Source organism: Equus asinus, chromosome 5, assembly GCF_041296235.1.
Source record: "Equus asinus isolate D_3611 breed Donkey chromosome 5, EquAss-T2T_v2, whole genome shotgun sequence".
Taxonomy (NCBI): domain Eukaryota; kingdom Metazoa; phylum Chordata; class Mammalia; order Perissodactyla; family Equidae; genus Equus; species Equus asinus.
The window spans coordinates 96,173,319-96,185,582 of record NC_091794.1 but is presented as its reverse complement, the minus strand read 5'-3'; the positions used below and the strand labels follow the sequence as shown (position 1 = coordinate 96,185,582).

At 38.3% G+C, this 12,264-nt stretch overlaps 1 protein-coding gene across 8 annotated transcripts; it reads right to left on the bottom strand.

Moving 5' to 3' along the window:
* Positions 1–11,951, bottom strand: SRSF10 (serine and arginine rich splicing factor 10). 8 transcript variants are annotated; one of them, XM_070510699.1, is made up of 7 exons: positions 11,676–11,859; positions 10,108–10,279; positions 9,363–9,725; positions 6,450–6,546; positions 4,964–5,126; positions 4,643–4,696; positions 2,409–4,509 (listed from the first exon to the last, which is right to left on the bottom strand). In XM_070510699.1, the coding sequence occupies exons 3-7, from the start codon at positions 9,393–9,395 to the stop codon at positions 4,212–4,214; spliced, it is 645 nt and encodes a 214-aa protein (XP_070366800.1). In that variant the 5' UTR covers positions 9,396–9,725; positions 10,108–10,279; positions 11,676–11,859; the 3' UTR covers positions 2,409–4,211. The 8 variants fall into 8 exon arrangements, with proteins under 8 accessions (XP_014710552.1, XP_014710549.1, XP_014710551.1 ...); XM_014855066.3 differs by lacking the exons at positions 2,409–4,509; positions 9,363–9,725 and adding an exon at positions 1–1,032 and having other exon boundaries at positions 4,643–4,693; positions 6,450–6,553; positions 10,175–10,279; positions 11,676–11,951; XM_014855063.3 differs by lacking the exon at positions 9,363–9,725 and having other exon boundaries at positions 1–4,509; positions 6,450–6,553; positions 10,175–10,279; positions 11,676–11,939.
* Between the last annotated feature and the right edge of the window lie 313 nt (positions 11,952–12,264).

The window sequence follows — 12,264 nt, the reverse complement described above, 5'->3', positions numbered from 1 at the left end:
CACAATAAATCAGTTTATTACAGATTAAAACAAATCATTTTTTCATTATTTGTATTAACGGGATGCAAACAGAAATACTGGATACTTTTAAATGGCAGATAACCACAAAATTACTTATCTTTGATAGTATATTGGGTTTTATAATTACATTAGGATATGAATGGTGTAAAATATTGTTACGAATAATACACCTCAAACAAAACAATGAGGCCATACTGTAATGATTCACTGGATTGTGCTCAGTAGACATTTATTGAATAAGTGAATTTTATCTATTTTTCTCCCCAATCACCCAGTACATTTTTTTGCCCACACTAAGGGCTCAGTAAATGTTTGCTGAATATACTGACTAGGAAAGAGGTGAGACGAAATGGACCCTCTTAGCTGGCTGTCAAATATTATAATTGGAATTTACCTGGGAAAGAGTGTTTAAGGAAGATGTAAACTGCACATGGCACACAAGTAAATAAACTCAGATGCCAACAAAGCAAACCGTTAAGCAGAAAACACTGGCACTGGAATAAACAAAGGCAAGATTTGCCAATAGCGAAAATGCAACTGACTTTAAGAGAGAACCAAGAAAAAGTTTATAGTGGACCATACCTTTTCTCACCCAATTCCATTTGAGACAGACCAATACAGGCACTGTAAGAGACTATGGCTGTCTTCCTTGATATTCAGACATCCTAGTTTTCAATAATTTATTATGGACCTGTTACCCAAGAATCAATATAAACCTATTCAGATTTAGGGATTAGTTTCCACAAGTACAAAGTTGAATTTCCTTTTATTTGTCCTAAAATGCTTACTTTCAAACTTGAAGGGACTTCAATTATTCCATGTAGTTTCGATAACATTCTTTTATCTTTTCAGACCAGAGTCAAAATATTCGTACAGTATTCATACTGCAGCACCTTCCACCCACCCTTTGGTCGCTTGAACTGCCCTTCTTTGGTTCTTTATCCGCTTTCTCAGATCTTTCTTGAAGTGTAGTAAGCAGAACTGTACTGGGTATTCCAGCTGCAGTTTGGTCTTAAATAAAAGAAGGATGTTTGTCAGTTTGGTTTTCTTTATTCTTCTCTGTGGTATACAGGATTTTGTTAGTTGAACTGGATGTAGCAGCTTACTGGGCCAAATTTTCAAGAGAATAGCACAATAGTTCCCAGGTCTTTTTCCCTGGGTTGTAACTTAACGGCTCATACTCTATGTAGCACCTTTCCTTTCTCACTGAAGCATTATCTGTCATTTTTCTTCTTGCTTATTTGGCTTAAAAAAAAAATGTAGAGAGATCTTAAGTAAAACGAGAGGTGAAGTGTTAGCCCTCAGATGAGTCTTGACATGATATACTCGAACACTGAGCACAGTGCCAGACACAGTAGGTGCTCAGTAACTGCTGAACTCAACTATGTAACCCCAAATTAAAGCACTGTGTAAGGATCCTCATGAAGTATCAGCAGGATCCTAACTATCATGGGTTCAACTATAATATAGTCCTTTTTACGCTCTGCTAGGTATGTCACTTTAGAAATAACACGTAAGGTTCTCAAGAAAATAGTCTGAGTCTAAAAATAAGTGACAGAAGTAAAAAAATAAAAATGAAACTATCAGGCCTTCTAGCTCTATACAGACTGATAACAATTTCAATGGGCTATCTCCTTAATCTACTCCTCTTCAATTATAGTCCATTAAAAAAAAAAAAAATCTAAGGATCAGGCCTGGGTTCAAATCCTGGATCTGCCTTTTAAAGCCTTTTCTTTGCGCCTTAAATTCCTTATCTGCGATATGGGGAAAATAAAAGTATTTTTCTCATAGGGTTTTGTGAAGAGTAAATGAATTAACACACAAAGCTTTTAGAACAGTGTCTGGCACATCATAAATACTCAATAAATATTAGCTCTAATTGTTGTCATTATGAAGGAGCTAGAGTTCAAACCACAAAACCAGTTCCCCAAAGTGATTATCACTTATATTAACTGCTCACCAACATTCAATGCAGAAGTATTTTAAATCATGCCATAAACACAAGGCCCAATGCATCTTGTTTAGGATGGGGAAGAGCAGAATTATCGGTCCATCCAATAATGAAAACATAAATTTAAATTAGCTGATCCAAATTTCATTTTAATACATATCTCAACACTACCAATAACCTCTAAGTTATTTAACCCAAGGGGCTTAATAACTACCAATAACCTCTAAGTTATTTAACCTAAGGGGCTTTGACATTACACAAGGAATCTTTAAGTACAATGTAAAAGATGTACCTTTCTGGCAAGTTTTATCACTTCCAAAGTAAAAGTTAGTTGTGCCTAGTGCAACACTGATTAAAAATATTCCTAAATCTACAAAGGATTGTTTCCATTGTTACTTTAGAATCTCATTCAAAACTATAATAATTCCAGTTAATCATTATTTCCTTCATTTTGTTTTTATTATAGCATGTTTGCTTAATTTACAGCAAGCAGAAAATAAGCTGGGTCTTGTTTTGATCCAAACATTGATGTTTTAAAGGTTGTACACAATATTTGTTAAAAAGAACATATAAAAATACCTTTTTAGAAGCTTCTATAAGAAAGAAAATACAAAGTTTAACCCCACAACTTTCCTCTTTGCTAGAACTGCAAACTACTGCTACAGTTTTAAATAGACTTTTTGTTGTTTAAACTATACATCCAGGAAAATCTAAAAAAATTAAAGAAACGTGCATATAAATGATTGCATAGCAGAACATGAACATTAACTGCAAACAGTAAAGAAATGAAAGTTAGAAATACTATCAAATATACAAAGGTTCTAGAATCAATTCTTTAAACACATTCCACAAACAGTATTTAAAAACCATCTTTTGTTCTTTACAGGCAAGGCCTAGATTACTAAAACAAAAACTGAAAGAAGTAATCCTTTAAAAGGAATCGTTTCCCCACAATATTTCTTACTCGTAACCTGGAAGCAAGCAATCTAAAATTTTTAAAGATGCTAGCTTTTATTCTGAAATGAGACTGGACACGTCGGGTCATTTTTATTGCCCCCAAAACAATCTCTCTGAGAAATGCTAGAAATTATAAATGGTTAAGGGTTATTATTTTCTCATTTTTAGTCAGGTACCTGCTAGGTACTAGATTGATAATAAATCAAAAAAAACCTCAGAGATGTAACTTATTTATAATCAACTTTTTTCAAAGTTATTTTAAATTTCATGGCACCACAAAACCACCTAGAATGGGAGTGTTGTCTTTCAACTCGCCTCACGTTAACTGAACGGATGGTGAAGAACAAGCCTCCTTCGGAAAGAGGCAGGCCAATTTTGATACAAACGCACATACCGAGTGCTATAAGCATCAAAATTCGGTTCTTTTACACTACTACAACACACGAACAAAAACAAAACCTACTTCGAAACAATTTACTTGCTTTTAACAGCAGTAAGAAAACTAAGCAATATTAGGGTCAACAATGCTCCTTAAAGTTTAGAGTAACTACATAAGAACATTCTTTCCCCCTTAAAATTGTTTTGCCATCATTGACCTGCTCAAATTTTAAGGTGAGTTTTTCTGATGTTTGTATGTTCCAAATCTTCATAGAATCCAGAAAAAAAAAAAAAAGCAGTGAAGGCTCCATGTTTCAGTCAAAAACTCCATCTCCCTGAAAAAGCTACTTAACCCAGTTGGCATCACTCCCCAAGACAGTGGGGTTAACAAAAGAACTATCCACACCGTGTCATAAATTAACTATATCACGGGCCTAGACATTTTGACAAGACAAAAAGGTCCACCCTGAACCTAAATGTGTCTGATCAGTGTTGTACTGTGGCTACAACTTCACTTTGTATCATTCTATCTTATTAGCAAGCTACATTTCTAGGTTAACAGTTCTACCAAATATGGATATGAAAGTTTATTTTTAGTAAGACAATGTTGCAAATTATGGTCAACCAACATCTTTTCACCAATACTTCAAGCATAAAAAATGAGAATCTTTACAAAAATATACAGAGACACCACAAATTGGTAGCTGCCCATAACATTAAACAAACTGGACTCTTAAGAGTGGCTTCTCAACAGCATATCATTTTAATTATAACCATTGCCTGGTACAGGGAAAACTGACAAGTGTTTTTAAGCATCATTGCAACATTGTATTCCTGATAATTTAAGTAAACCAAACTATGAGTAAATGAGTGATACATGCCTAAAAATATCACGGTTTACCTATCAGTGGCCACTGGACTTAGGACTAGTCCAAGACCTGGACCTAGACTTTGACCTAGACCTAGACTGTGATCTTGACTGAGATTTGGATCTAGGTGGTTCTTTTTTCCTTGATTCCTTTTCATATCTTGAGCCAGACTTATAATGTGTTTTGGAATCTGTTTTAGAGGTGCCTCTAGCTTTGGTGTGAGATGCAGACCTAGAACGTGACTTAGCCTTCATTTCTTTCTTGGGCTGGGACTTGGACCGTGATCTTGAATTGGATTTAGATCTTGAAAAAGATCGATTTCGGTGTTTGAATCTTTCAAAACAGAGGAGAGATACAATTAGAGTAAAAATTAGATTTTATATTAATCAAATTTGTTATTTTTAGAGCAAAAGTTCACTCTGAAATTGAAAAATGTATAAGTCTTTTTCAAAGCAAAGTTATTTACCTATCATTGTCGGAATGGCTTCTGCTACGCCGTGGTCTTCCAGTCGGTCTACTGCTAAAAAGTACATCAGAAAAAGCAAACAGTGACAAACGTCTATTTACAGAGTCTTTAAAAAAGTTTCTAATTTAGTGAAGCATAAAACTTTTTAAATGAAGCACTAAAATATCTTTAGTCTCAATGAGCATACAATGTATATAATTAAAAGTATACAAAAAAGTAAAAAAAAACGGGGAAAAAAAACAAGAAAAAAAAACTAGGAAAAAAAAAGCTAATCAACACAAATTTTTCCTGACAGATCACGGTGCTACACGTCACACTTACTTTCTAGGACTATAAGATCTTCTGTAGTTGTAATCAAAGGACCGACTTCTTGATCTCCTTCTTTCATAACTTCGGCTTCTAGAACGTCTGTATCTGTCATAATCATCATAGCGTGAAGAACTGTACACATTCCTTCCTTCCTTGGCTTTCATCTGATTTGGAGCTATGAAATAACACAGAACAGAAATATTTAGAAACATTAAATACTTATGTATTTAAGCCTTCAAATTATAGGAAAAATTACTGCATCCTCTCCCCTTATACCCTCAATCTGTATAAAGATTAATTATGAATATTAATCATGACAAAGTATTTGTTTGTCTTCAAGGAAGTCTTACCAGAAGACTGTTTTATGTTAAAAATGATACTTTCAAATACCTTCCCAACTATTTTTTCCCCCAAAGACATCTATCTAGCTTGCTGTTCAAAAATAAGCCAACTACTTTGGCATTAGGAAAATGTACCATTAAAGTATTTTTTTAAAATTCCAAACTAAAATATGAATGGCTTTTGAACCATATCCTATTTTGGAGTTATCCTGTCATGGTTTCCATTCATTAGGAACACAATTACCAAGGATAAAATACTCACTGGTGACCTATGAACAATGTGTAGGGTCAAAATGCAATAATATATACACAGTTCTAAGAGACCAAGACTGCTACACTAGCCACTTGTGGAGACTGAATGCCTCAGACACACCCACACCCCTGGACAGTCCTCAATTCTTATGTCATGTCATTCAATTCTATGAAGCAGATACTTTATGTATGTGTGCATGTATGTATAAATAACATAGCAAATACCCAGGAAAACATCACCCAACCTGAGAAATAGAAAATTACCAATAGCTTGTGTCTACCTAAGTGCTCTTCAGGAGCTATTTTAACTTCTTTTAGTATTTTGCCCAAGGTAACATAACAATTGAGCCAGAATTCAAACCCAGGTCTATTTGACTCCAAAGCCTGTATTCTTGCCTCAATAGCATGCAGCTAACACCTGGTGTATGACTGCATACCATTAAAAAACAAGTGCTAATATAAAATCTGTTCAAGGTTTAATTTATATAGGCGTTCCCAATCTAATTCTACTTGTTCATTTCCATAGCCTTGCATCCACATTAAGTACCCAATTCTACCTTGAAGATCTTTATGAGGAAAAGAAATGGCACGAGAGACCCAAAACTTTCCAAATTTTATCCCTTTCAATTCCACCCCCAGGATACTAAACATGCCATGGCTGACAGTACTGATCCACTTTCTTAACAGTCCAAACATATTTCAGGCATTCTGATCTCCACTTTCTACCTTATGTCTACCCTGAAACTTTGTAATACAGCTAAAAAATATGATGAAGCAACGAATTCAAGATACTCTGTCTTCTCAAAAACTCTCTTTTTGGGTTTTGAACAGAGACAAATCGCAGAAATTCTTTCAATAAATCTCAAAATGCTAAAAAGTGATATAATAGGCATAACGGTACTCACTCTTCCGATCACCCTGTGCAAACTGTATTTCAATCTGGCGTCCGCAAATCCATTTTCTGTCCAAATTATGTAAAGCATCTTCAGCATCACGAACATCCTCAAATGTGCTAAATGTTAAGGGGCTTGGGAAGTTTGCAAACTTTGATAATGAATGAAAGTTCAGTTGGCAAGCCTGGAACGATTCACAATCTCTTGATATTATTCTAGAAAATCAACCAGACCCCACTTTTACTAGTTGGTTGATTCAGCTATAAACACTTCAGAGTATTAAAGCACTTGAAAGATTTCCTAAGGCATGTTTGAAAACACGTGAATACATACCGTAAAGTTATTACTGAAATAAGATCTGTTATAGCTGAACTACCAAGTAATTCTATCAAATTTTTTCCCCTGTGTTTTAAGAATTAACTTTAGAAAACAAGACAAGAGAGAAACAAATGTCACGTCTATGTTGTATGCTAAAACAAAAATTTCTTAAAATAAAACCAAAAGTGTTTTTCGGATTTTTTGTTTCAAATGAAAAAAGGAAAATGCCAATAGTTCTTGTGTAAGCAAGCAGAATATACCTTACCTTAAAAGAGATGAAAGCATTAACCTCAAATTTATTTTGCTATTTTTCTCAAACTTATCTACCGCTATTATTTCATGTAGTTGTCTTCCTCATACCACGCAGGGAAGACTGCTGCACTAGCCACTTGTGGAGATGAAGACAGAATCAAGTAATAATCAAGACATCACTATATCAAAAGATACTACACTCATGCACAGACCACAAAAGCATACTACCAAGAAATAACAGGACTGGAAAAATTCCTGGACTGGAAAGCCCTAACCAAGATACTAAACATAAGAGTTTCCTGTAAAGAAATAGGGTTGGGACTGGTTTTCAACTTGAGAATTTCAAGATAATATTTACCAGCCTGAAGCAGGAACTGCTGATCTAAGAGGCTAAATTGCCTTCTCTTCCTCCCTCAATGTCAGCAATACCACCACCAAGAACTCTCGGCTTTACAAAGTTACTGTCCAAATCTAGCTCCTTTCCAGAACCATATTCTGACAGAAGCCAAGCACATATTCAGAACAGTGTTTGATATAAAAGCTTTGGACAGAAAGGTTAAGTCTGTGTGTACATTTTCATTCTATCCTAAAAGTCACTATTCTAACTTGCCCATTTCTTAAATTTGAGAGAAGAATGCAAATCTTGAGAGCTGATTAAAAAACACCTGTGAGGTGACATACTCCCTTCAACACTGACACTAAAATTTGTTTATTCCAGAGATTAAAAGGTCCGCCTCACTAGATTTCCTTTTTCCTTTGTTCTGAAAGGAATTAAGGACCACAGCAGGTTTCCAGCTCTCTCTTCCTGAGGCTATCATAAAGGAGAGATTTTCCCAAGTCCTAAATCACAGTGCTTTCAACATGAAAAGGCAAAGGTCGATGGGAGTTTGGAACCTTGAATACTATAACTGAACACCCCTCTCAAGGGTAACGCAGCTGCGCTCTAAAATAATTAAAAATAAGTTCACTTACTGCGTGTACTACTTTATTTGCTAATGCAAAAGACTAAAATAACTTTATAAAGGATTTAGATCAAGAGGTGTAAAAATTATTAACAAGAGCAAATCATCCCCTGGGGCTACCCTCAAAAACAGAATCCTGGGTTGGATGAACCATGGCAAGGTTCTACTCCACCTGTTAAGAGAAGACTAATTGGGAATGGGGTCAGGCAGAACAGAGAGCTGCAGCAAGGGCAGCCAAATATCACTCTGATGTCAGTCATGGAGAAATCTGTACTGAGGGTCTTTGCAAAATATTGATACTTATTACTTTTAAACTATTTTAAGACTACAGAAAGACTCTGTAGGTATATATTGTATTGTAGGTAAAAATTTAAAATTTTCTTTCAGATTCCTTTGGAATGACAACTCTTTTCTGGCTCAAGTATCACATACTCAGTCAAACTACTGCTGATCTATCTTGGTTCCCAGGCCACCCCTAAACCAGGGTAAAATCAGGTCAAAATTAAAAGCTAGAATGCATCACTATCTTTTTTTTTTTTTTTAACCAAGCCAGATATAGCTCTTATCCTCTCTGTAATAGAGCTTTGCAACCAATTCCCACAACTGTCCTTGATCACGGGCCCTGTAGGAATGGCAGCTTCGGCATTTCCCCTTAAGTCTCACTAAATTCTAAGTTTCAAGACCCACTGAACTGAAGCAATAAGAATTTTTCCTAGCCTGAAGTCCACAGCTCAAACCTTTGTTGCAGCAGTGAGATGACTCACTGAAGGAAGTAATGTCACCTAAACTCTGGGTCAGGGACTGACTTCCCACAGATCCTGATTAGGCACCCATACCAGGGATAAGGCCTTCTGCAATCTATTCAGGGCCAACTGATCATACCGTACTAAAGCAGCGTGGGGCCAGCAGGCTTCACAGAGGTACATTTCACAAGTTAGGAGTATGTGTGTGCTCCCCAGCAGCCACTTTAAAATCTATCCACAAACAGGTAGTGTCTCTACTGGATCTGACCCTCTAAGACCACTTCTAAGTGGTCCCCAGGGCATGCACCTGTCTCCCCTTTAAGCATGGCTCTGTGGAGCTAGCTTGACCCCAGAACCTCATGGTACTCCAAAGAGTAATGCCTGCTACCCTGTGGTGTCTGACCATCTGGTCCAAAACAGAAATATGCTGAGTTTAAGCTTAACGACATTACATCCCGGTACACTTTAACTTGACAAGCTAAGAGAGAGTGCATTTATACAAGACCACAATCACAACATCAAAGGCCGACATAAATCAAGTTACAGGTTTTGTCACTAGACCAAACCAGAGTAATTTTGAAAATTAACTGCTTACAAAACATTAAAAAAAAGAAAAAGAAAAAAAGGAAAATAGTTATTCTGTAGGATACATCAGGTATGACTCCTTTAATCTTGGCCATCATTCAACTTCATCTTGACCTTTAACTCTTTAAGTGCTTGTCAGAAGGACTTGTCATGAGATGCTTGGCCAAATATGACAGATGGCTTTATCTTTAACTTTGAAAAACAACCTTTTCCCCCTTTTGTAGATAAAGCGAGGCTTTGTCTCCCATTAGGCTTGTCCTTCTTCCAGCTTTTCTTTATTTTTTCTTTTCCCAAACTCTCCCTTCTCTTCAAGCCTGATCCTTAAGAGGTCTTTGGCTTGTCTACTTGCCTTAAGTGTTGAACTCTACTCTAAAGGTTCTTTCATGCTTTCTCTTTGGGGTCGCCATAACTGTACAGCTTTACATTCTCTGAGGTAACAACAGAGGACAGCAAATTAGGGGACAATATTAAAGAAGTTTACCTCATTGTTATACAATTTGTTTTTGATCAAGTGATTCAAATTAACAAACAAGAATACCAAACTTTAATTGCTAAGCACAAGAACATATTAACTTTCAATTTGACTTACATTAAAGGTGGTAGCAACCAGACTCTATTCAAATTTAAATCACATATTATAATCATTGATTTGCGTTTCAGCAGCATGAATGGGAATTTTAATATTTTACCATTTTTGGATTAACTTTAAGAAATAGTAAGAGCAATGTGCGAGTCAGAATTAATTTTCAGAAATTTGAAGACATAATACATTTATTAGAGGACAAAAATAAACTACTTTTTAGATGTTACCTCTTACATAAACTTGAATTTCAAACTTCAACACCCCTCACTAATCAGTCATCTGAAGAAAGGATATTGAACATAAGCAAATCCTCTTGGACGGCGAGTGTAGAAATCAAGTGGCACATACACATCAACTATAGGACCATAACGACCAAATTCGCGCCGTAAATCTTCGGACCTAAAACATCATAAAAAGACCCCAAATTTTTATGTTCACTCCCGTAACAGTTTCTTTGTAAGAAACAGGTGTCTTTCTGTAATATTTCAGTTAACGAAAGGGACTGTGCTGTGCCCCTGAAGCAGACAAGTTTTCTAAATCTCAACGTTCCAACTATAAGAACATACAAAAACGTACAGGCGGTATATCTTTTTGATAAAGCTAGGATCCAAGATTTTGGAAGGTAAAAAGGCAGTTTATAATAAAATCTACTACTAGTCTACACTAACAACAGAAAAAAAGCAAACATTTAAAGAAACGATCACAATTTATCTCTCTTGTTTTTATCCACATCCTCCATTTTTCATAAAAGGTAGAACCATTAGGCTGCACGTATTGCTAATGCCTCTTTTACAGTATCAAGTCAACTCTAGTACTCTGAAAAATAAAAAGCACTTATTTTTATCCCAAAATTTTAGCGACAGGGTAGTCACATCTAACTGTAAATAATAAATGTCCGAATGACATAAAGGGGAAAATCTTCTCGATACTAAAATAATTAACATGGCTTACTTGCCCACTTAGGACAGAAAAATATAAATCACACAAGGCGACCAAAAGAAATTTTGATTTCTTTTTTGGGGGGCAGAGTGATTATTTGTGAAACATAAAAGGTCTCATTTTGTGATGAGATCTCTTCCAAAAAATTCTGACGGCAACTCCAAACAATCAAGGGAACTGGCGAGAACAAAGGCATGGTCTAGATTAATCCAATTTAAGTATCCACGTCTTAATGGCATTAGACTTCCTAAATCCCCCCTTCTCAAAGGGAGACCAGTATTTCCGGGAAATGGGAAGAACTAGTTCGTACCGTTTTACGAGGATCTGATTTCCCAAATCTCAACATTCCCTTTCTCCAAACGTCTCCATTTTAAAAACGACAAATATAACACAACCAAAAAACAGAAGGGGTAGCGACTGCTTCGCCACACTCCCCTCCCCCGATCCCGTTATGTCGCTACAAAGCACATTTCAAAAAAAAAAAATGTCCGGGCGAGGGGTCGTGCACCCCAAAGAACGCCAACTCCGAACCGATGGGGCGCGGGTGCCCGGCGAGGGCTGGACAGGCGGGAGGCAGCGGGAGGAGGGGGCCCGCCGGCGGAGGGGGAGGGGGCCGACAGCCAGCCACGCGGCCCGCGCTCCCCGCGGCGGACCAGCAGGACCGCGGGCGCCGCCCTCGCCCCACGCGGCGGTTGAGCCGGCGCCGCGGCCTAGTCGGGGCCGGAAACCCGGCGCGGGCCCCGCCATCTTCGCCCCTTCCCCTCCCCCGGCCTAGCGCGCCGCCGCCGCCGCATGGGTCGTCTCCGGGCGCCTGCGGCCTCCCCGCGTAGGCCCGGAGCGCCTTCCCTGTACATACCTCGTGTCGTCGGCCACGTTCCTTACGAACAGAGATGTGTTGGGGGGGCGCAGGTAGCGGGACATGACGGCGGCGGGGGTCTCGACCGGGGCGCTAACGGGCTCCGTAAACTGTCCGCGGCTCGGGCGGCGGATCCTCAGACACACAGCCTGAGAGCTCCGCTACGGCAACCGCCTCTTCTCGCGAGACTTCACTCCCGCCTCCACCCCCTCCTACCTGGGCGCAACGCCGGGACCGGCAACGGTTCTTTCCCGCGAGATCACTGGGCGTGTGGCTGCGCATGCGTGCGACTGGGCTACGTGCCGCAGCCTGGGTCTCATTCATTGGCTTCTGGAGCTGCCTCCTCCCCTCCCCCCAGCCCGCTCTTTCTGTCTTTAGGGCTTTATTTTCCCGCCCTTTTCTGCCTTTGCACCGCGTTACCCCACCTCTCCCCCCAAGTCAGGAAGCAGATGTTTTAACCTGTAGGCCAAACTTTACAGTTATGAGTAACCGGACGGAGTTTTAAACAATATGATTCGGAGAACCCGCCATAAGATTTTCCTGTCTGGTCCAAATTATGTCCTGGCTTTTATTAGATCGCTGACCAGCA